General features: G+C 40.6%; 2 protein-coding genes and 1 long non-coding RNA gene across 7 annotated transcripts in view; 1 reads left to right on the forward strand and 2 right to left on the reverse strand.

The window, feature by feature from the left end:
• Positions 1–4,710: 4,710 nt before the first annotated feature.
• LOC120792331 (galectin-9-like) lies at positions 4,711–16,039 on the reverse strand. The gene is made up of 8 exons (XM_040131450.1): positions 15,644–16,039; positions 13,689–13,777; positions 12,555–12,762; positions 10,577–10,696; positions 10,208–10,408; positions 8,734–8,822; positions 5,635–5,791; positions 4,711–5,416 (listed from the first exon to the last, which is right to left on the reverse strand). The coding sequence occupies exons 1-8, from the start codon at positions 15,677–15,679 to the stop codon at positions 5,270–5,272; spliced, it is 1,047 nt and encodes a 348-aa protein (XP_039987384.1). The 5' UTR covers positions 15,680–16,039; the 3' UTR covers positions 4,711–5,269.
• Positions 15,789–24,886, forward strand: LOC120792332. Its single transcript, XR_005707789.1, has 3 exons — positions 15,789–15,852; positions 24,032–24,189; positions 24,790–24,886. It is a non-coding gene; the product is annotated as an uncharacterized LOC120792332 (long non-coding RNA).
• LOC120792328 (kinase suppressor of Ras 1-like) overlaps positions 19,613–25,009 on the reverse strand; it is a 61,202-nt gene continuing 55,805 nt past the window's right edge. For all 5 annotated transcript variants that reach the window (XM_040131440.1, XM_040131444.1, XM_040131445.1 and 2 more), the window contains 2 exons: positions 24,799–24,932; positions 19,613–24,133 (listed from right to left, as the gene is read on the reverse strand). In XM_040131440.1, the coding sequence (XP_039987374.1) occupies positions 24,046–24,133; positions 24,799–24,932 (222 nt within the window). In that variant the 3' untranslated portion in view covers positions 19,613–24,045. The remainder of the gene's footprint in view (positions 24,134–24,798; positions 24,933–25,009) is intronic.

Consider the following 25,009-nt stretch of genomic DNA (forward strand, 5'->3'; position numbering starts at 1 on the left):
TCACACTGTGTACGAAGTAGTTGTGAAGGAGTGTGGGTTTAAAATGGCCCTAAGGCCAACTTGTTTCAAGGAAACAAGGGCCCATCAGCTCTGCACTTTGTTAGTGCCATGACACTGAATGAGAGACGTCATGGTGAACCAAACCTGTGTGTTCCCATGTTACGGGAGGGTTTTGACGTTCAAATGAACGCTATGACTGTCAATGCAACACAGAATTTTATATTTGTAGCTATACCTCTAGGTGGCAGTGAAGACTGTTGTTTATGCATCAGTGTTCCAGAGAAATATACTTTGTCCAAGGTCCAAATCTTCAAGGTGAAGAAATCAACATACGTTACGATTTGGTACCAAAAGGAAAAGATTGCAGACAGCAATATGTTTTTTCAATGATTTCTTGTTTCATTTTTATTTTCTTGTTTCCTGGAGCTGTAACACCATCACCTGCAATTTGTTAAAATCTTATTCAACGTGGCTGCAGCTCATCAATTTCCCCATTTACGTCTGCTGACTGTCTTTTGTAAATTTTCTTAGTTTTGTCACTTTTCCACTGTGAACACACTGCACACAATACACAACTTAGAATTAGTCTGTGGTACGGAACTGGGACACAGATAGGTGTGACAGCTGTGGTACAAGCTCACAATGCTGTCTGATGTACAGCCCTGTGGCTTACATGAACACTCTTCCCCCTAAACACAGAAATATATAAATATTGCAAGTAGCAGCAATTTTGCAAAGTCTATAAGAAGAAAACTATTCTACACACAGACTGTTTATCAGAAAAACAACCACTCAGTCATGTGTCATCATGATGACTTACTCAATATTCCAGCTGAAAACTGTTGCAGCCTTCAGGTCATTTCTGTTGGTTGCAAAAATGTAGTCAGTTCTTTGCTAATGTCTGACTACAACTAACTGAAAAGTATGCTGTAACAATGTAATGGTAATGGCACTGTATACACTTACCGAGCACTTTATAAGGAACACCATACTAACACTGGGTAGGGCCTCCCTTTGCTCTCAAAACAGCCTCAGTTCTTTGTTGCATGGATTCCACAAGATGTTGGAAATATTCCTTTGAGATTCTGGTCCATGTTGACATGATCACATCACATCATTTCTGCAGATTTGTCAGCTGCACATTCACAATCTCCTGTTCTACCACATCCCAATGATGTTCTATTGGGTTCAGATCTGGCGACTGGGGAGGCCACTGAAGTCCACTGAACTCACTGTCATGTTCATGACACCAGTTTGAGACAACTTCTGCTTCAGATTTCTGTACTCGGCTGACAGGAGTGGAACCGAACGTGGTCTTTGGGTGATGTAAGACCATCCCCCTCAAGGTTTGACGTGTTGTGCATTCTGAGATGCTTTTCTGCTCCCCACAGTTGTAAAGAGTGGTTATCTGAGTTACCATAGCCTTTCTCTCAGCTCCAACAAGTCTGACCATTCTTCTGTGGCCTTTCTCATCAAAAAGGTGTTTCTGTCCGCAGAACAGCCGCTCGCTGGATGTTTTTTGTTTTCCACACCATTCTGAGTCAACTCTAGAGACTCTTGAGCATGATAATCCCAGGTCAGCAGCCATTTTTTACACCTTTACCTGCATGCATTCTCCTGGCCTATGCTTTGTAGATGGTCTTTTATAGATTTCCACTGTTGCCATTTAACTTAACTTTTTTGCAGCAGCAACCAGTCTCTCCAAATACCACAGGCAGCAGGAATCAGGAGTAATATCCACAGACTAACAAGCTAACAAGCACCGAGACTGCTGTGACTCCAGCACATGAACGACTCTGGCGAGCCCCGAAGCTCCCGAGTGGTCTCGTCAGCATTCTTATACAGGAAGGATATAGGGAAGCGAGTGCGTACAATAGCTTGTATCAGCAGCAGCCAAGTGGAGTTGAGTATACAGTTCTATAGAGGTTTTTGGTACTGAATGGTCTCAGCAGCGAGAGCATACCGCTACAGTAAGTCCTGAAACATGTATCAGTCACTTACTGATTGAGCAACTTAAACTTTGTCATTCAGTACTCGAGTGAGCTTGAAACAGTATTTAAGGCTGTATATCCTTCAGTTTATATGGCTTGCAGTTAGTTTGGTAACACATAAAAGCTAAGTAGGTCATGTCATGTCAGACGTCGAGGTACAGCATATGTTTCTTTCCTGGAGGCAGTATTGTAAACCTAGAAAAGTATCAGTAGAAAAGATTAGTTTGTTCATTTTTTGGTTCTAAACCTGACACATTTGCTGGAAGAACCAATGGCTGTATATGAAGGCATCTCCACTTACTCCCACTGTACGGGAATTAAGCCAAAATATGAGGTATGTCATCTGCCGAGAAAACGGTACCGAGAACATGCTAAGAATGGAGCTCATTCATTGGTGCACTACTTGCGCCTGTGTATTGCAATCTTTCACAAGGTGAGGTATTAGAAAGAGCGGCAAAGTACATATGTAGGGGATGGTGTGGTGGATGACTGGGTCATACACAGGACTTTTACCTAAGAGACCGGGGTTCAAATCCAGTTTTATTTCTTGACTTAGTTAAGGTATCATTTTAAATTTTTTCTTCATTATTATTTTCAGCTTTCATTCAGTTTGGTTAGGTTTTGGACAATAAAATGACTTGGTATGGTTGCCAAAAGCCCACGGGATCTATCCCTTGATTGTCAGAGGAAGTGGAAATAATATATACCGTGTGTACAACAAATCAGACTGCGATCTTTTGCATACTAATAACATCGACTTATCATATTCTTGCCCTGGAACACGGCTGCAACAATAGCTCCAACATATGGGCGCTGCCATCTTACGCTGGTGATGTCATTTGGAGCCAGAGTCTGCACAACAGTGACCTGCAGGTCAAGCCGCGGCATCGAGGTCCCGCCCATACCCCCACCCGACTCAATCGTGAGCACACACAAAACCGTCAATCCTGATGTCACAGCCCCCTTTCTATAACATCAAATTACTAATTCAAAACAAACTTATAAGAAAAATTCATAGTTGAATATACATCAGCATGATAAGAACCTAAAATGACAGCAACCATCTTTAGGAAAAAACGTATTTTATGTGTACTTTGTTTTTTTTTTAGTTTGCCCCATGTCCCATCCATTAACATTGTGTGGGCAGGGTTTATGACCTACACTGCAGCCAGCCACTAGGGGGTGACCGAGATGTTTTGGCTTCGCCTCTGAGGAGCTGTCATGTTTCCATCTTTCTATACAATCATTGGGAAGAACAAGTCAGCAAGCATATCATTCTAACCAAATACATAAGGTTAGCTAGCTGGCCAACTTTGCAGTATTGATATGTTGTCGTTTACATGGCTAATGTTAATAATAATATTATAATAATTAATAAACATGTTTATTAATAATAAACGTGTTTAACAGTAAAGCTTGTTACTGGCAAATAATTAATAGGGTGTCCTCATCAACCTGACGTGATTTTGGGTGCATTCAAAAGCCCCCAACTTTGTGGGCCATTCAGAGCATTTCAGCCATATACTCTCACCCTTCTAACTTCATCTGGTCACTAAACAGAGCACAAATTTCAGCTGTCAGCTGTTGTGGAGATCGGAAAAATCTCAGCACCTGACGCGACTGTTCTCAGTTAAATGAACAGTCAGGTTTTTCAAAACATTTGTACTATTTCTTTCATTTTCTATGTGGTCTAAAAGTTTCCAGGTTTTCTAGGTTTTCCACGACAAGTGGGAACTCTCAGTTGTGCATTGATCCCAACAGTAACCTTACCACATGTTTTCACAAAGTCCTTCAGTCTGTCTTTAGCTCCTGGGATGGTGGTTTTTCAGCTGGTCCACCACTTTGGTCCAGACTAAAAAATCTCATCAACTACTGGATGGATTGAGATGAAATGTTGTAGAGATTTTCATGGTCCCCAGAGGATGAGTCCTAATGACTTTAGAGACCCCTGAATTTTCCTGCAGCCCCACCAACAGGACAATGTTTTGATTTACTTTGTGTAGATTTTATACAGACCACATTTTTGGTTCTTAGACAATGTATCCGAATGACTTTGGTGATCCCCTGATTTTACCTGTAGCACCAGCATGAGGTTAATATACTGAAATTCATATTTTCCTTGGGGTATATTATAATCACCTGATTGACCCCTTAACCTTTCCTCGAGTGCCATCATCAGGTCAAAATGTCAGTTTGTGAAATACTTTGGTTTATGAAAAAATATCTCCAAAACTAATAATGTTCCCATCAGCCTCAACTGTAGTTTATGTTCAGTTCTAATTAGCAATGTTAACATGCCAGCACATTAAACTAAGATGTTTTAGCATTTAGCCCAAAGCCCTGTGATGCATAGACTGAAAGTCCCGCCTGTAGACTTTTATTGTTGTTTTTACAAAACCTTAAACTCTTAAACCAGCCTCCAGAGCTAAAGATAAACTTAGCCAATGACAAAACAAGATTATAAAATTGCACATAAGTTAAGAATTAATCTTACGTAGAAAAGTAAACTACTTTCTTACAGGCTGCAGTAAATTTGCTGCCCACATATGTTGACAGAAAAAAAATACAAATAAATGAAATATATTTATTTCTAGTGTAGTTATAGAGCATTGTAAGGTATTAACAGATAATGTTTATAGTGTGTTTAAAATTGAGTTATCCACAGTAGTTGCCTTACCTTTTATCTAATAATTCATCACACCATAACACCGGATGAGATACAACATTTTTAATTTCAATGTTTCACAAAGCATTAATTATTACACAATTAAGAGGCAATTGTAATGTACAGCAGTGTGATTTTTTAGAAACTCATAAATCTCAGTGACAAATCCACTGTTGGTCATTTTCACTTTCATAGCTGCTTTCCGTCTGATGTTCAGTGAATTGAGGTGTAATTATGGGCTTGCATAATGTAATTTGCTGCTTTGGTGTAACTACTTTTTCCCAACTTGTCTTGTCTCCTTCCACTTCAGTGACTATTTACCCACATCGCACAGTATGACAGTGGACAAACCCAGGACTAATGAATTTAACGAGATTGAAATTGACTTTATAAACTGTAAGTGAATGTATCCTTTAGGAACCAATGTGCTCAGGAAATGTACAACATATAATAATATAAAAATTGAAATGCTTAGTTGTAGTATGAATATGCAGGAGGTGAATATGCCGTACCCAGTAAATACCAGGAGCAATCAAATATGAATTAAATGAAAAATGCAATAATTGTGGGGACTGTGTGTAAGATGTCAACACCAGCCAAAGGTCCTGGATCACTACACCACCACAGAGGTCAGACTGATGTCACCGTCAATCTCTAGGGTTGTAATATGTTGGAGTGGAGTGATACGATACTTGTAGGTGTGTGCCTGCATCCCATTGGCCACAATCCTGAAGGAGTGATGCTCACAAAAGATGGTCAACTGCAAGACCAAAAAGGCATTTTGTAATCACATATGAAGAAAAAATTGCATCTCTGCACAACGATCTTTTAAGAGCTAGTTTAACGATGTAGTAAGCTTAAGTGATAGACATACAACAACGTGTATAAACTGTTTTCTGAACTAAATGTGGGCCTATTATCAGGGACATTCTACCTCCACCTGGTCAGTGTGTGTCAGTGAAGTGTTGGCAGCCCTACCGTGAAAGGCTGGCTTTGGTGGAATGGCATCCCTCCATCCCGCTCCTCAGTGTTCCACTGCCCCCTCTGCTTGGTGTTTCGAACCACAGCGTTCTCATTGAAACGTGGATTGTAATGCAGAGCAATGCCAGATTTATAGCCAAGATTCACATGGAACCTGAGAGAAAACACAGAGGAAAGCATGAGTACAACATGAGACTGAGCCCTCTGCATGAAAACTTTATTAGATTTTAGTCTTTAATATAGGAACTGCACAACAGTTTAGTAGTCACTTCGCCGATGTAAACAGTTGTAAAATGTCCTCAGTGGTTGTGCAGGAGCTTTTTCAAGTCCAGGAACATTTTCCTAATGATCTGAGTCATGAGAGTGATTGGGAATTGAGACCGTACTGCATTTTTAACAGAAAATGTTCATTGCAAACTGGAGATGTCCGTTTGAAGTATGTGGGGTTAACCAGATAGGGAGAGTCTAATGAAAAAACTGAGTTGGATCAGAGTAAGTGGAGGATACAATGTTTTTAAAGCTTGGCCCAGATTACAGAATAAAAGTCAGAATATCTCGACCTTTGCTGCTTTGATTTTGACCACTTTTCTTGGTCCCCTGTGAATTCCCCAACTTTATTGAAGTGTAATTTGAAATCAGTTGAGTGACCCTTTAAACAGATTGTTGTGAATTGTGTGACATACATGTTGTGTAAATATGAATGTGCCTGCTGCAGTGTGTCTTGCTGTCCTGGTATATGGAGTTTTCTATTGCAATATCTTTCTCTACTTGATATGGTACATTTTCTAGAAAGTCAATTGAGAGACTGTTTATGGATAAAATAACAAAACCACAATTTCTGTTTAGGGCAAACCCTTTGGACTGAGCCAAGATACACTTATATTGTTGGCCAGCATTAATACAATGTGTCTGGTTGGAAAATTCTTGTACTGATGAATTGTTTGTTTTTAATGATGTTTTGATTACTAATAGTATACTTTCTAGCTGTTTAGTAGTCTGTCTTTATCTCTGATTCTTTTATTGATGTTTTGTCATGGTTGCAAGTTCATCACAACTGGATGTTATCTTTTACTTGGTCAACCTGTGCATCACTGGTGGCCTCCGCCTAGGGACTACAGATGGAAATGAGCTTTTTAGCTATGTCTGGTGCAACAAATACCTGAGAAAAATCTTAATACCTGAGAAAAACAAAATACTTGATAACATTGATGCCAAAATCATAGAAAAATTCAATACTGCCATAAAGAAGGCCTGCCTATTGATTTGCAATACTGCAAACAATGGCTTGAAACACCCAAGGATGTTAAAGGGAGAGCTACCACATTATAGAGGGTATGGCAACATCTCTGATAAACACAAGCTAACAAATTTGTAACCTCTTGTAGTATATATTATTCTATTGCCTCACTCTATCAAGACACATATTGTGTAATAAACTGTACAAACAGTAGAAGTACTAAATTTGATTTGAATTATATTGGGGATTTGGAGTTAGATTTCATCACATACCAGCCAAGACAGCAATGTGATGAAATACTGTATAGCTCCACCTGAAATGAATTAAACCATAGTGTCATTACTGATACTACTAGCATGTGGTGCTAAAGTAAAGCATTTTCAAATCCTACACAATGTGGCCTTTAAACAGCCTAGAGAATATCATTAAGTCTGAAGTGTATAATCTCTATATCAATGGTTCTCTGAGGAAATCAAAGTTTCAGTGTTGGGCCCATATTTGTTGTTTTCGGATGGTTTAGGAGTGTGAGAGTTTCCTTCTCTGGGGAGCAACTTGAACTATGGTGTATTATCAAAAAGCTTAAATAAAAGTTGAGAATCTGGCAACAGTTTTTTTAGAGTGAGGAAGAGGTGGCCATTTCCAGTTAAGAGAACAATACCTGCCACAGAAAAACGAAAGAAAAAGGCACAGATCATGCACCGAGATTCACAAAGTCAGGCACTGCATGAAGAGGATAAACCAGATCCAGCATCTACTGAGGTTTATGCAGACAAAATTCAGACCATCAACATGTCAGACAATCCTTATCCCCCATTATGTAATAACTTAAAGCGTGGGTAGTGCAATTGGATCACTTCATAACTCAGCATACTGCAGTTGCAATCAAAGGGGAGGTTCAACAGTTCATGCCACCTCATTTGATGATGGTTTTGCTGTTTAGCGTATCATGTCAGCTGATGTTTTGGGAAAGTAGAGGACGCTGCTATTAACTGTACATTTTCAGGTATCAATATGGATCACATGTGCAATATTCCTACTGCAGCTGAGGGAAAAATTAGCTCTCCTCCGCAGGAATTCACAGATCTCTCCCAGCGGGGGACCCTCACGCCAACTCAAATTCAGGGAAATGTGGCTCCTCCTTTTAAAATTTCACATTTCACATATATTTTCAACTGTGAGCCTGGGTGCTGAGAAATACTGCACCTTGGCTTATTGATAGTAGTGAAACAACATACAAGAGTAGTTTCTGGGATTACACAGCCGTCTGCTTTCACTGCTCGGCTATTGAAATGTGCAATTAGATGAGAACAAGATTGTTAAACTAATTTATATTTCATGTAGGTTTAAAGTCATTAACACAAAAATTACTTTAATTAAGCTGTTGGGGTTCTTTAAAGCAAGTATAACAGCACAGAGACCAGTTGGATGTGGGTTTATGTTCATATACTAGAGATTATTATTACTATAAAAAAGATGGGTCTATAAAGAGTACGGTCTAGAACTGCTTTATATGAAAAGTGCCCTGAGATAACTTCTGTTATGATTTGCCGCTATATGAATAAAATTGAATTGAATTGGAAATATGGCAGATATGGCTGCACATCATTGGCTTATGGGTAAAGATATGGCCTGGGGCTAAATGTATGGTCAAACTGTTAAAAAGTTAAATAAATTTCAAGCAGTGCAAGTATTTATGTTTTACTGTATATATAAATCTGTATTGTATTCTGTATATTTTACTGGGTTTCATTTTATTCCTCATATTCTCAACTACTCTACATACACAGTCTTCAGTCTAGAGGTGTAGAGTTAGTTTGTCTCAAAGTAAAATCCAGCAGCAACTGATAATTAACCCTGACCTTTGGGCATTGGGGTGAACAGTCCCCTGGATAGTGATGGTCCTGCCAGGTCTGAGTCCACCACTGATGATGCTCTTGTATGGAACAGTCTGTACAGAGATGGAGTAGGAATTAATCATTTATTCATTCATTCATTATTAATTATATAAATATACTCATAATTCATTCTTCTCTAATAATACATTCAATCTGAGAGTATCATTCATTTACAGACCAAAAACCCATGAAACTGCTGCTACTGTGCATTCACTCAAAGAGCTAATCAGATAGCCCTGCTGTGACATCACTGAACAGCGTGCGGCCGGGAAAGCACCATGCTTCAGAGCAGGGCATTAGCAGTTGTTTTCTGTAATCTGAGATCTGTTAGAAAAAAAGTAAGAGCGATGCCCTGCTTTTGAGTTCTTTGTTTCAGGAAGCTCCCAACCCCCAAAATCCCCCTGTTTCTCAGTTTGTGTTCAATCATTACTATCCATTCAAATACTGAGGCAGGTGTGCTTGTCTTCCTGGGCCTTTTATCATTTTCTATATCTTCTAGCTAACATATGGTGGTCAGTACTGACCACATCTATGTTATTTCTGAAAATCATGTCTATCACAAACCACTGTAATTTGAGTTTGCTTCTGCAGAAATGCAACCTGGAGACCTGGGCCCATATTTGTGGGAGGAACCACATGCTGTATGATGCCCTCTCCAGATAGTAGAGCATACTGAGTACGCTTCTTTTGAGGTGCTTATCAGTTGGTTAAAAGCTTCAGTAACCCCCAAATCCCACACCTTTCCAACGCTGGAAGCCCAAACATTTTTGTAATGTCCAAAATGGACAATCCAGAATATCCACCCACTTCGTACCGTGATCTACCAGCTGTGCAGAAGTGAGTATGTCTATCACTTTTTATAACAACTCAGCGCAACAATACAAATGATTTCCAGGAGAGACTATCTGAAAAGGTGCACCGTTATTGTTATGTATTTAAACGATATTGTGTCTTGCCCCTCTCTATGATGGCAAGCTTTTCACTCCAACCTGAACATTATGCCCTATGTAGTGTGTACCTGCCTTTATGTTGTTTTGGACTGTCCAAACTCCAGACTAAACACAAGATCTAAGCAGACGTTAAGTATGTAGTGTGTTCATGTTGCAAAAGTACCCACACTAAATATGGTAAATTTTTGAGTGTGCTGTCTATGGACACAATTCTCCAACAATGCAATGCATAAAGGAAATAGAGGACTGGCTCACAGCTGGAAATGTGTGGGTGGTGGTTAGACAGCTCCAGAAATTCTTAGGAAAACAAATGAAACCAAAACCTACGTACATAGCTAGATACTACTTGAAGTAAGTGAAAATATGTTTGTTTTTTTTAGCAATTTGTGTGAACTGACCCTTTAGCTCAACCAAAAAGGTTGTTGGTGCCCCAAGAGCAGCTCTGTAAATGTCTGTAGAACTGCAAACCCACCCTGCCTGATACTCACAGGCATTGCAGGAGGAAACTGTGGCTGAGATGGGAATCCAGGCTGCACCGGGAATCCAGGCTGCACCGGGAATCCAGGCTGCACCGGGAATCCGGGCTGCACCGGGAATCCAGGCGTAGGAGGAAATGGGGAAGAGGAGGGGAAGGCAGCCGAGGCGGGATAGGCTACTTGTGAAGCAAATGCAGGCTGAGCAGGAAATGCCTGTGGTCCAGAGAATTAAATATATAAGGAAACAATTTTAATCTCATTCACCTTTCTGTAATACTTATTTATGAGGTTTGGGAATATAAGATATAAGCGCACTGACAAACAGTACATGAAACACAATGCTGTCAATTCATTGTTAATTAAGTTTAATAACATCCTCACCATAGAGTTCTGGAAGGCAATGCAGGAAATTTCTACTTTCCCTGCTACTGAGATGGTGTCCACCGGGTGGAATGGAATACGATGTTTGTACTCCATAAAGTGGCAGCCATTTACACTTATCTGGAATGAGCAAATATAAATCATAGTTTTGTCTCATTTCTGAGCACAGAAAAATATTTTTGCATGAGAATAAATAATATCTTTTAGAAAAATAATTTCCATGCAAGAAATATTTATAAAATAAAAACCTGAAAACGGTGTTTTAAATGCATACTTAATTATTCTACTCCATCCAGTTCCATGACGGCTTCCCTATTTTCCCTTCCATCCCTGGGAATGTAAGGGAATTTGGGGACACGGAATTTGAGTGGGCCGTGCTAAAAGCCTCCATTGTGGAAACCGCTCCTCAGTGTTTTTGTCAGAATGTCTTTGGTGCCTGTGGTGGCAACCTGAAAACTCACTGGTGGACACCAGCAGTAAAGGAAGCTGTCAAGCTGAAGAAGGAGATCTTTGGGGCTTGGCTTGGTCAGGGATGCCAGGAAGCAAATGACAGCTACCAGCAGGTCAAATGGACTGCAGCACCGGTGGTCGCACACACAAAAAACCCAAATGTGGGAAGAGTAAAGGGACTTTCCACTGGCCTCAAGAAAGTTCAGGCAAACCATCAAATGACACAGGAAAGGGTAAGTGGGGCTTGGCCCAGACTGTGTTCAACATGGGAGGAAAACTGCTGATCCTGACTGGGATATCGTTGGGCAGAGGAAAGAGCACTTTGACAAACTCCTGAACCCACCTAAGCTCCTCAGTGGCAAGCGCCAGGTGTGGATGTGATTCGCCCTGAGATGCCGAAGGCTGTGGGCATTTCTGGGCTATCTTGGTTGACACTTCTCTTCAGTGTTGCATGAAGGTTGGGGACACTACCTGTGGAATGGCAGACAAGGTTGGTGGTTCCAATTTTCAAAATGCTGTGCTCAGTTTATCAGGGCATCATATTGCTCAGCCTCCCGAGTCAAGCTTATGCCAGGGTGCTAGAAAGGAGGATCCGATTTATCAAACCTTGGATAGAGGGGGAGCAATGCAGGTTTTGTCATGGTTATGAAACAGCGGACTAGCTCTTCACCCTAGCAAGGTTACTGAAGGGGTTATGGGAGTTTGCCCATCCAGTCTGAATGTGTTTTGTGGACTTGAAGATGATTGGGGTGTTCCTTGGGGAGTTTCAGGGTACTGGGGAAAGACAGAGTGAGAGCTGTGTTCCTATTCTTAGCAGGAGTTCGAACACATTTCCAGTAATTTCGGGCTACTTCAGGGTTGCTCCTTGTCATAGATTTTGTTTGTGATGTTCATGGACAGGATTTCAAGGCACAGCTGGGGAGAGGAGAGTGTCTGGTTTGGGGACTTTAGAAGTGCTTCTCTGCTCTTCGCCGATGATTTGGTTCTGTTGGCTTCATCAGACCATGACCTTATGGAGTTGCTGCTCCTTCACATCAAAAGGAGCCAGTTGAGGTGGTTCGGGCATCTGGTAAGGATGCACCTGCCTTTGATGTTTTTTTCTGGGCATGTCCAACTGGTAGGAGACCACAGGGTAGACCCAGAACAAACTGGAGATTATACATTACATTTGGCCTGGGAATGCCTCCAGGAGTAGTTGGAAAACATTGCCTGGGAAAGGGACATCTGGAATACCTTGCTTAGACTACTACCGCCGTGACCCGACACCGGATAAGCGGCAGAAAATGGATGGATGGATTTAATTATTCTTTGCATGATAATAATTTGTGTACAAAACAAAATTTACTGTATGTGCAGTTAAAAGAAAAGAAAACCTCAAAATGACCTGTGGTGCACTCACAGAAGACATAGAAATATAATTCCAAAAAGAAACAGTATTTGAAGATTTAGTAACTCGAATTAAATTTCTAGAATTGTGAACACCTGAGTAGATCATTTTCAGATTGTCAGCAATTTTGGCCCCACAGACCTGGAAGAAATCACGGGTGACTGTGATGAGCAGGCTGAAGGGAGAGCCAGCAGGGAACGGAGATTCATACTTCCTCTCTTCTTTGCCCCAGCTGCCAGAGTGGCATGTGTTGGTAACCACATATATAGGGAGACTGTCATACCGCGGGTTGATATGGAGGGCAATGTCTGCATTGGTCCTGGAACCACACTGCAAATTCACACAGAACCTGGAGGAAAAACAGAAGTCAATCATTTAATCATGTCATAAGTCATTTAATGATGTACAAGAAACTGACTGATTTGCTATAAGAATTGTGTGGAAAAAATGTGCCAAAATGTGGCTAAATAACTTTTCTGCCTTGAGAAGTTGATATTGAAATTTTTACCTTGCAAGCTATGGGAAACAATTTAAAAATAACAATTTAACAACAATTAAAAAAAAAAAAGCCGAATAATGAATGATAACAAATGATTTTCAGGTAGCCTGTGGAGTTTTTGACCACTAATCGTGCTATGGAGCAATGTTTTGATGAGTGGAACCGTTATTTTTATATGTAATGGGCTACATAACGTAAGCACATGTATATGCAAAAGTACATGTATGTTAACATACCCATTCAACTAAGCAAACACCTAATGCTGATGAAGTCCATATGATACAGTTGAAAGCTCCAGAACAAGCGAGAAAATGAGTTTAGATTGTCTTGCAAAAGCTTTTAGAGGGAGGCAAATGCATGCAACGTGTTGGTTAGGCCTCAAGGATACACACAATGTGTTTTGGTGAGAAACACTTAGAGTTATTCACCAATAATTTAGTTTACAAGAAAACTAAATAGGATGCCTTTAATATGTCTTCATATAAATCTATAACTCTGAAATTATCTGCGTACTGTAATACACGGGGAACCGATAATAATAGTAAGAGTGAGACCAAGTCTATAGTAAAGAATGTGTAAAGGGGATAATTTTATCAAGTCAAGAAAACCAAAAACACAACATTTCAGGAAATAAATTGAAAAAAACAATGATATATTTTTGTTTCTCATTATTTTGTGAAATGTTACATTTTATACTAATAGTACCAAATATTTTGACTACAGCTGAGAAACAAAGAGAAAAAAAGCTGAAATGATGATGAAAGCAGCAGTCTGACCTGTCGGCTAAAGGCAGGACTCGTCCAGTGATGGTGATTATCTTCCCCTCTTGCAGACCGCCATGGATTGATCCAGTGAAGGGGATATTCTAGAAAGGACAGGACTTAACTGTTATTTAACTAGATGTTGGTTAGATTGGAAAAAGTTTCCTGAAGGATGGAATGGAGCATGGTAGGAACTGAGGTTTTACAGATTGTGAATAAAAACCAATTTATGCTACAGCTTTAAGTTCATGTAGATCTGTGACAGACAGTGTCTTTAGCCAATCCCTGTACAAGATGAGGAGTTGATGGGCCAGTTGGAGTAGCTGGGAGTGAGGATCAAGTCAACAGAAACGTTAGATGAACTTGAAGCAGCAGAGAGGAGAACACGCCAAGATAGCGGGACAGCGTTGGAGCCGGGGGACAGTGGCCACGACCCCACATGTGATCAAGCCACCCAAGGAGAACCACCAGAGTACTACAGCAGGCACAGAAGGGGCGGGCTGAGTGAGGAGCTCTGCTCAAAATCCTGAGTAACAATGTGTTCTAAAAGTACTCTGGTGTATGAGTGGGCGGCTGGTTTAAGCACAATGGTGGAGCCAGGCGGTGGCCTGGCTGGTGACCAGACGGGAACTGGTGACACTCAGGACCGGGGAGTCGGGGTGGGCGTGGCTAGGTCAGCGCTGTGGGCGTGGCCTCTCGCACATTACACTCAGTGTCAATGAACAGTGAAACACACGAGGATCCAAAGTCAGCGCAAAAACCTCATTCGTGGGCTTAACTGTCATTAGGACAAGGAAACACAACGACAGTGTGTACATCATTACATAGAAGTCATTTTGTTTTATTCGTGTCATCGGGGCTGTGCCTGTCACAGGATTACAACTACTATGCATTTTAAACATAGCTACAATTTCAGGAGCAGCAGTAGTAATGTTTACCTCAGAAAGTCACTATATACAGAGAGCACTGGAAACAAATGGTGTTCCTGAGTTACCGAAGGTCGGTTACAGATGGATAACACAGATAGACTGGCCCGGAGGAGGACGCTGGGACCGTTAGGCTACAGTCATTTTAGGCGGCAGCTCGGTCTGGTCCGGGACAGACTGTCGCGCAACAGGGCACTCGGAGGCCTCCTTGTGTCCGTGTCCGTCAAGGGAACGTCTCGACGTCTGTCGGGTGGAAAATGATGGGCCTTGGATTCAACAACGTGAGGGGAAAAGACCTGGTTTAAGGTAAGGCCGGGTCTACTCTGTTCGATGAGCGGGAGCAGAGAAGCCGAACTCCAGAGAGCAGAGGTTCAGGTACAAGCTGCCAGAGTACTGGAAGTTGCTGATACAATTGAGAATCGAAAATACAGAAGCGAAATAATAGGAGTAGTGACGGCAATTATCGGAGGCTTGTTTCGGACATCAGGACACTGGAGCCAAGACAGGGAGGAAAACGATGAGTCCGCTGCTGCCCAGAGGAAGGACACTCCCCGTTCTTAGACACGGATGCCATCTAATGGAACCTGGTTGCCGAGACTTGTCATTTTTCATTGGACTTTTTATTATTGGAGTTGTTTTTTAGTTGTATTTTTCTACGTGTTGGTACCTCCCGTTGTTCCGTATACTTTCGAGTGGCTCCGCTTCTCAGCGTCTCGCGTCAAAGCCCCTGCCCTTTCCCGCATCACCGGAAGAGCATTTCTGACAGTCGACCCTGAGATCCAGGACGCAGAATCTTCAGGTCTTCATCGGTGGACTTGCCTCGCGCCTTAGACCGGTCATTCAAATGTCCCCCGTGTCCTCTGTATCATTCTGCTGCTCGGGGAGGGAGACGTGTCAGACCCCCCCCCCACACACACCTTGTCCGGCGGCACTCTCACTGCAGCCAACCCTAAGTAACGGGACGAACCTCACCAGCCCACGACCGACACCTCGGTCTCCAGGAAGACAAAGGCTTGAAAAGAGACAGGAGTCCGGATGACTTACTGGGTTGTAGAAAGGGGACTGCTGACTGAACGCCATCGTCCGAAATGGAAGTTTTGCTGGGTTGCAGGAAGTCTCTCTGAGCCCTTATTGAGAGTTTGAGTCCTTTATAAGTTACGCCTTTATTCTACTGATAGGTTTCGATTTCCACACGGTGGGTGGTGTTAGTCTGAAGATACCGCCACCAAAACCGATTCAGCAGTAACGGAAACGTAAGTCATGTGTTGCGTTTCTGGTCTAGTCTCAAGCCTCGAAGGTGTTTCTTTCGGTTTGTCTCGGTCTGCCCAGTGGTTTTGGTCGTTGTGACGCGGGCAACAGAGCTTAGAGACGGCGTGCGGCCTCCCCTGTAGCTACACGGTGGTTTCTCGGTAACACATGCTGCTGTTCTAGACACCGTCGTGGGTTGACTGCCCTGTCAGCCTGCTTCTGTGTGCCTCCCCTCCCCTCCCCAGCAGTCACACACGATGGCCTGCTGTAGACAGAGCTGCCCCATCTTGCTGAGAAAAAAACCCTTCTCACAGTTTCTCCTTAAGTTACTGTGTTTGGCTTCATTACAGTAACGATACACCATATAATCTGTATTCCCTGCAGGGGCTGGTGGGTTTTAAACAGGCCTGTTTTTCGTAGACAGACACATGGCCTCATAGAGAACACTGTTCAGGTGAGTTGACCCTGGATGCCTAATACTGGTCTGAGCTCGTGCGATCGGCACAGAACATCGAAAATGCAAGATATCAACGAGGGTTGATATTGAAAATACAGTGGTATACCTAGTGCTTTGCTGTTTTTACAAAACCTGTTCATATACAGACAGGTGTGTGCGCACTGGGTTACAGTAAGAGCTAGGACATATTCAGCAGGAGCTAGACACCACAAAGACTGCGGTGGTAAACTGCAGGATGCAGTGCAGGAACTATAATGTTGGAATATATCTGAGCTGAGCGACGAGTTTCTTTCTAAACTAACTGTGAATTGTCAGTGACATTATATTCATTACTTACCCTTAACCGTATAGCTGTCATTTTGGGGAATGGAGATGTAACGAACAATTTGTTGACATTATATGAACTTGCACCTCTTCCAATGGATGGATTAACCCGCTGGGCTGCCCTGGGGAAAAAATGAACTGGCGGGCCCCCATAAACCCCCAACCCCCAAAGGTTTTTAAGCTTTTGACCATTTGATACTGTGTGACAGAGTGTAGTAGCATGTTATGGAGAGAAAAAAGGATGTTCTTCCTTTTCAACGTTTCCCCTGCCTCCTGGACTTCTAAGTTCAACAGGTTTTCACCAGAAAGTCGGATTTAATTTAGTGGAACATGAGTAAAAACTAAGATACTTTAAAGACTACATGGCCTTGGAACTTGAAACATGGTAAAGCACCAACTATGGTCCATATTCCCAATCAAATGTTCAATTAAATTAGCACAAACTATTTGGCACACAGTAAGTCTGGAACTTTCAGGGCCCTTGGAGATCTGGGGCCCTGGAGCTGATATCTACTTTGCTCGGTTGGTAGTCCTGCATTGCCTCTCCCTCTCTCTGCCTCGAATATACACATAAAGTAAAATATTCACTGAGCTGTTGATTTGGTGATAGGCTACATAGGTGTCCTTCCTCAGGTGTGTCAATACTTTGTCAGCATTCGATACAACGAAACATTGTGGTTTTACCTTGAGTCCTTCAACCCTCCAATAACCAAACTGGGCATTTGTCATCATGGAAACAACAATATGACCTGTAGGAGTGTACTGCCAGCAAGCTTACTGGACTTTAATTGTCATGGTAACAATATTACAACCTGCAGAAGCATACCTGTGGCAGGCACTCCAGCCCTTCGTCGTCACGGTAATAAACACACGGTTATTGTGGTACAGTCACGGCTTGGCCAGTTTTAGGAAAAGATCGTGGAGCAGTTATGGATAAAAGAATCAATGTTTGGGCGGCTGTTGCTCAGGAGGTAGAGGTCGGGAAATGAACAGCAGTCTCCGGTGTGACAGTCCTGCGTTTTGTCAACACATCCATCTTCCTCCTACCTTTGCTCCGCCATAATTACTATTGTCCCCAGAGGTCACCTGACAAAAAAAAGAACCATGGGTTGCAACAAGCTGCTGTTCAGACGATGGGGTCGTTTCTACAGGGGTTGAATGAGGCACTGCTGCACTGTAGTACTGCGATGTGAATGAGCCATGGTGCTCACTGATTGACTGAATTAAATTCAGGCGTGACTGACTGAAACTCTGGGTGCGGGTTCGTGGTCTTATTAATTTAATATTTATTTTGCATCTAACATCTAATAGATGTTTTCAGAAATTTTTTGTAAAGTACAGTATTTCCCTGTAAAATGAGGGGACAAAGTAGCATGAATTAAATAAAAAAGTGTAGGCTAGTATCCTAATTTTTGAGTGTATCTTTCCTTCCTTTCAGATACTTAATTCAGTTCATTTGAATACAGGATGAGAATGAACTTGCATAGACTTGACAGTTGCTTGAGTTAGATAGTCCATCACAGTGGACATCATGTATTTTATTGTTGTCAAAGTTACATTACCTTTGTGAGATGATGCATCACAGTACAGATGGATATGAAAAGCCTGCATTATCAACAATTCTACCAATAATTTCAGAAGCACATAAGTTCCCTGTAATAGATTACCCAACTCGAACAAGTTTCAAGACTCTGTGTGGTAATTTTCATAGAAATTAAATGAAGGGTTCACTGTATATTTGACACACCACTGGGTAAAAGCCCTCCAGCTTGTATTTCCACGAAAACCTTGGAATGACCCCGTGACAAAATGGAGGAACATGTTCCTTCCATGAGGAACATGATGGAGGAACTTTCATGAGTGCATTTACTCAAATTGAAGTTATTTGTACTACTACTTCGTCCTTCTACTTCATTAGTTACTTTGCAGATTCTATGCACAAGCATATAATGACTTATAAAATGTGATGCATTGTTAAATATTAAATTAACCCAACAAGTAATGTTGGGTACAACTTTCTAATACTTTGTAAAGTATTTCTAAAAGTTAACTAACAGAAATGTTGATATTTAGTAAGTCATCAAATCATAAACCATTAATATGGACAACCGTTTGGTTGGGTTGGAAGTACTTTCTGCAAATACATTTTTGCATATATTTTGCATATAATAGTTCACTTATATAAAATTTTGAATTCAGGACTTTTCCTTGTAATAGACTGTTTTTTTTTGTTTTTTTTTTACACTGTAGCATTGTTTCACATTAGGCCAGTTTCTAGTAATACTGCTTCTCAGTCCATCAGAAAATGAAACATAAAGCTGTTTGATCACAGATGTTGCTGAATCACCAGTCATGTGCCTCACAGGAGCTGACTGACTGGGTTTGCCAAAGTTTACATGAAGCAGTAATATGACTCCTGATAAGAGATAGACTTATCAACCGTGGCTAACTGTGGAGTGTTTGCGTCACCTGGTCAATGAATGTCAAAAGTAGAAGGCAAGGATTCAATATAAAATTAAAATTAACCCATTTGTGTCCATTTCCATGACAAGAGACAGGAGGATTTGCCCAAGGGCATGACGCAGCAAACCTCATTATCTCCTTGTCAGTTATTTCTGTTTTAATACTTACAGTATGTGGACACAGCACTCCTGGAACCTTTCTGTTCCTTTTAAATTTCCGCTTCAGTTGTTGTTTCCCCTTCAGTTGTTCCCCTTCAGTTGTACAGAATATCACACTGTTGTCCAGTTTGATATACTGTATATTCTGTATATACTTGTTCCAGTGCTTCAGCAGCCATGTCCCACTTATACAGAGTGAATAATACAAACCCAGGATACAAGTTTTTAATTGCTGTACAATTAAGTTTTTTAATCCTAACAGTGTTGATAATGTAGCTTTATTATAAGAAGACTATATACTATATATTATACTATCAAAACAAACATACTAAGTCAAGTAATAAACAGTAACAGGAGCAAGATGAACAGGATGGATTAAACAGGAAAAAATTAGGGAAATTTAGAATAAAAGAAGTACAAAACAAAACAATTCACAGTAAATCACTGGGACAATCCTGGCCAATTCATTTATAAAAGTAAGTCCATAAATGAGCCTTAAAAGACGTGAAATATGATAATGAATTGACTACAGTGCATTACATTTGTATCCAGTATATTTCTTCAAGCAAGTCATTCCAGAACTTTGGTGCCTGAATTGCAAAGCCCGGTCACTGTTGGTCCTCAGTCTAGATTAGGGGATGGGCAATTGGGGTGTTTTTGTGGCCGTGAGATTGCGGGGTTATTGGGGTTCAAAAGCTCAGTAATATGGTCAGATGCAAGCTCACAGACTAGAATGGTATCAATGTAGTCTTTAAGTCAATCCTGACATTTAGGGAAGAGATGCCAAGCTAGGAGTAGCATGCTCTATGTGTACTGTGTTGGTTTTGGTCTGTTTTTCATGGTTTGGGTGTGTCCAAGTACAGCCTTACAGAGCTCCTAGCATGGCTGTAGAACTCTTAGTCTGGTTTAATTTTAATTGAAAAAAGTAACACGTAACCATTTTCAGATCAGGCCTTAATTTACTGGTTTTAAATGAAGAAGTGCACAGCTCCTGTTCTTAAATCTGTCATCTACCTAATCTTTTTTAACATGCAAACTGTTCAGTTCCCTTTTTGGTCTTGAATATCAAGTCAAGGTACACATTTATTTATAGAGTACATTTAAAAACAATGCAAGTTGACCGAAATGCTGTACAGAATAAAAACAATAGGTACCCAGGCAATAAAGTCAGAAAGACTAAAAGACTAAAAACAAAACAACCACATAACACACAGCATAAATCGACAAACATAGTCAAAGGCATAGAAAAAAACCACATCAAGTGGATCCAAATAAAGAATAAAAGAGCATTTTGAGCCTGGACTTGAAGGAATCATTTGAGGGGGCAGGTCTGATGGGGGGGGCTGTTCCACAGTCTAGGGCCTGCAACAGAGAAGGCATGGTCACCCCAAGTCAGACGACCTGAAGGTCCTGGAGGTGAAATAAGGGATTAAAAGGTCAGAGATATATGAGGGGGCCGGCCCATTTAGGGCTTTAAAAACGAACATTAGGACCTTGAAATCAATCTGCAATCTAAATCTAAGTTCAGGGGTGACCATGCCTTTGCTGAGTAAATAAGTAAATGTAATGTAAATGGGATAGGGATGACTGACTAATCCTAGTGTACAGGGGATTGCAATAGTCTAAACCAGAGAAAATGAAGGCATGGATGACTTTCTCAAGGTCTTGAATTTGGCAATAGTATGAAGCTGGAAAAAAGCTAGCTTTTACTACTGCACTGACGTGGCTGTCAAACTTTAGGGCAGAATCAAGTATCAAACCAGGTTTTTTTAACATAGGGTTTAACAAGGGTGGACAGGTTGCCTAGGCTGCTGGTAATCGATTTGATAGAGTCAGAGGAGCCCAACAGGATAACTTCGGCCTTGCTTTCATTCAACTGCAGGAAATTTTGTGCCATCCAACACTTGATGTCCTCAAGGCAGTCCATAAGACTGGCTTTGATGTAAGTGGTTTTTAGAACGTCCTTGTATAGGTACTGTATATTGTATATTATAATATTGTATCCACATGGACTGCTCGTTTAGTTTAGGTCGATAACACTTTCTATTTCTATTACACTTTCGGTTCTATTACAAAAAGGAATAGACTCAGTCTTTCGAGATCAGCTTTAATGTCTACAGTTGTCCAGACCAGAAGCTTCAAAAGTATCAACAAATCCTATACAAAAATACTACAGATTAACCCACCCCACCCTCAAAAAAGAAATGAAAAAAAAAAAAAACACCAATCAACCAACAACAGTTTACACAGTGTCTAAAATCTACACATAAATATGAATGAAGTACCAATTAAAATGAAAACTTGTACAAACATGAGCACTGTATATTAAATACAATCTCCAACACTTTATATACATATATGCATAAGGTCATTGTTTGATCATGTTTGATTGGGTTTAGCCCATAAGGTTCAGACTTATTCAGTGAGTGTATATTGTACTCCACACATAGAGAAGCCACACACTGTTTGCTAAAATGACAACTACTAAAGTTCACACAGGAAACAGACCTGTGGCAACATCACAAATGTCTTCATACTTTAATACAACCGTTATTTTCAGTATTGTCCTCCAGTTCACTGTTCTCCTGCCAGGAGTCAACGTAAGACTGAATAAGTAGACAGGTCACTTGTAGCTCTCATAAAGTGTGGGAGGTATCACTCATTGGTTTTCCTTTTTTTGATCCATTAATGATGTCTAATCGATTGAAACAGGGTGTTTTGACAGTTGTATCTATTTGTTACAGCAACGCTAAGCCAAAGCTGCCCCAAGATACAGATAATGTGGATTATCTTATCTTATACCTTGGCAATCAAAAAACATTAAAGTATTGTTTATTCTTATTTCTGTGACGTACACTTTTCAGAAGTTCAGTTTATTTAAATTACAACATTACAAATTTTCTCATTACCTTTTGTTGTATCTCTCCATGTAGATATTGGTTGTTATTTGCCTAGATTTGGAGATAGCTGTTTCTGAGATTTACCACAATAAAACTGAGGTGGATGGCATCTTTTTGATTTATGGTGCTCACCACACTGAACATTACAGTGTACAAAGTCTACAGCCATGCTAGCAGCTCTGTGGTGCTTAAGCTAAGTGCTAACATGGGTATGACAACATGCTCAATATAATGTGAGCAAGTAGGTTCATCATCTTAGTTAAGTGTGTTAGCATGCTAACATTTGCTGATTAGCACTAAACATAAAGTAAAGTTGAGGATGATGGGAATGTCAGTTTTGTACGAATTTGGTCACAAAACCAGAGTATTGGCGAAACTGAATTTTTGACTAAATGATGGCATTTGATGAAAAGTCAGAGGATTATCAAAGTCATTCCAATTCAACATCTGGGGACCATGAATGTCTGAGCAAAACTTCACGGCAATCCATCCAGTAGTTGAGATATTTTAATACTGACCAAAGTGGTGGAATGACCAGCCACATAACATTACCATTCCTTGAGCCAAGCCAGTAGTGTTACTTTCTTGTCAACCAATTTAATAGGAACAAGTTTCAATTAAAACTGACCACAAAGTGTTTTGTGGATGATCCAAACTAACACGGATACTGTTTCTGCAAAGAGAAGTGCCTTTTTCATTTTCTATCAAATTTCAGTGCTGTGAACAAAATCAATTCAACCCCACTGTGTTGGATTAAAGGCAGAAATCTCAAAACCTGGAATAATTTAACAAATCTGCATGGAGAGACAGCACTAAAGATGAATGAAAATATAATGCAGTTTTGCAAATTTGGTGAACCAACCCTTTAGATGTAAACGTTGTGTTGGCAACCTTGAAATAAATGTTATTTTACCTCTCCAATAATTAGGAGTAAACGTAGCAGTAACATCCGAAACCAACAGCCTTCGAGCTATGAGGATGACTCAAACAGGGTTAAGGCACTCTGTCCACTGACAGACAGACAGATATAAGGATTTATATTCAACTGAGAAGCTTCAACAGTTAGTGGTCAGAAAGTGGGAGGAACCAGTTGGCACACCAGTTAATGAGCACCCTGAAATGTAACAACTGAAAATGGAGACAATGGTAAAGGATATCTTCTTTCAATAGCAGACATCGTAATGCTAATGTCATTGTCTCATTTGCTGACTAGGCTTTGACCGATATCTGACCAGGATGTCAGGTATTACTATTATTATTATTTTTTGTTTTCAGAAGCATTATAGTCAGTATTTAGATGGGTTCTGGTTTACTAACACAGAATATACACAGCATCCAGCTGCGCTCTGGCTCAGTCACAGCTCTGTCACAGTTTCAATGTCCACTGGAAACATTTCAGAGGTGGGGTGCCTGTTCTTTATGGCAGCGGGATGTTGCCAACATGACAAGATTTTTTGCAACTTTCTTTTCTGTTGTAACAAGAAAATGTCCTTGTTTTTACGAGAACATTTTCATATTACAAGACATGTTTCATGTTATTATGACATATTTTCTCATTATGACTTGATACCAAATTATTCAGTCTATATATACAAGTCTTCTTGTAATAACAACATATAACTTCACTATCACTACATCACAAAATTTTCTTGTTATTTGAAAAGAAGAGTTTCTTGTTTTAATCAAATAAGTAAGTATGCTGTTATAACAAGATATGTCACTTTATGATATATAAAATTATATGTTGGTATAACAAGAAATGTTTCTTGTAAAAATTGGTATAATTTGGTATCTAGTAGACAAGAAAATATGAAATAATGGTATCAGTATTTCCTCAATCCAATATAAAGAATCAATTTCAAATGAAGTTTCCGTTTTAAAGGGCACCTTTGGCTGTCAGCTGCTGTATTTGTACATGTATGGACAGTGTGCATGTAGGCCCTGATGGCAGTGATCTCTCAGACAGTGATGATGATCCCACGACCTTCACCAGGAGAAGCAGGGAGTGAAGAGACAGAAATCAGGAGGGTCGGAAAACAAGTGAGTGCATAAACAGACAGGGGAACAGAGGCATAGAAGGAGGAGAAAATGTAGGATCCAAGTGAGACCGTGGAGATCAGGCACGACAGGAGCAGTCAGAGGTGGATCAGTCGGCACCCACAGGAGAGGAAATGACAAAGAGGAGAAAGAAGGAGAAGTGAATCTCGGAAACACAAGAGAGAATGTCACTTCAGACTGTGAGAATCACTATTAAAGTCTCTGGAAAAAAAGATAAAGGAAATGTAGAGAGAGCAGCAACTAAAATGCCATCTTAGGTATAACCAAATTTGAATCTTACTAGATTTTTCCCCAAAATACAAAACAGCCGTCAAATTAGAGAAGATCTTTTATATTAGTTGATACTAAGCAGGACAGCTTCATAATATTCACATTTATTTATAAAATCCTATTTACAACAGTTCCATTCGACTGATTGCCTGCCTTCATGATTTCAGTTTTATACTTTCATGAGAAGAAAATGTCGATTCTGATACTATATTTACCGACTAAACAAAATGATGCAGACACCCTTTTCTAACATTGCTGTGAATGCTGTTGGAGGCTGGTTCCCCCTGGATCATGAATGCACATTCTTTCTAGGATACATACTCAGTCGGCTTCCAGAAGTGTCCGGGATGAGACAGCCTGCGGTTCAGCTTGGGAAGCCTCTCCAGCATGCCTGCCAGCTGGGTGAACGTTGGCCTGTCGTCTGCCTCGGACGACCAGCAGGCAGATAGGATCTCCTGTTGGGATGGAAGGAAGGGGATTAGCACATGACACAGGCTGCTTTCACTGGCTTTTCCATGAATCAATGTGCGGG

Source organism: Xiphias gladius, chromosome 7 (assembly GCF_016859285.1).
Source record: "Xiphias gladius isolate SHS-SW01 ecotype Sanya breed wild chromosome 7, ASM1685928v1, whole genome shotgun sequence".
Classification (NCBI taxonomy): Eukaryota; Metazoa; Chordata; class Actinopteri; order Istiophoriformes; family Xiphiidae; genus Xiphias; species Xiphias gladius.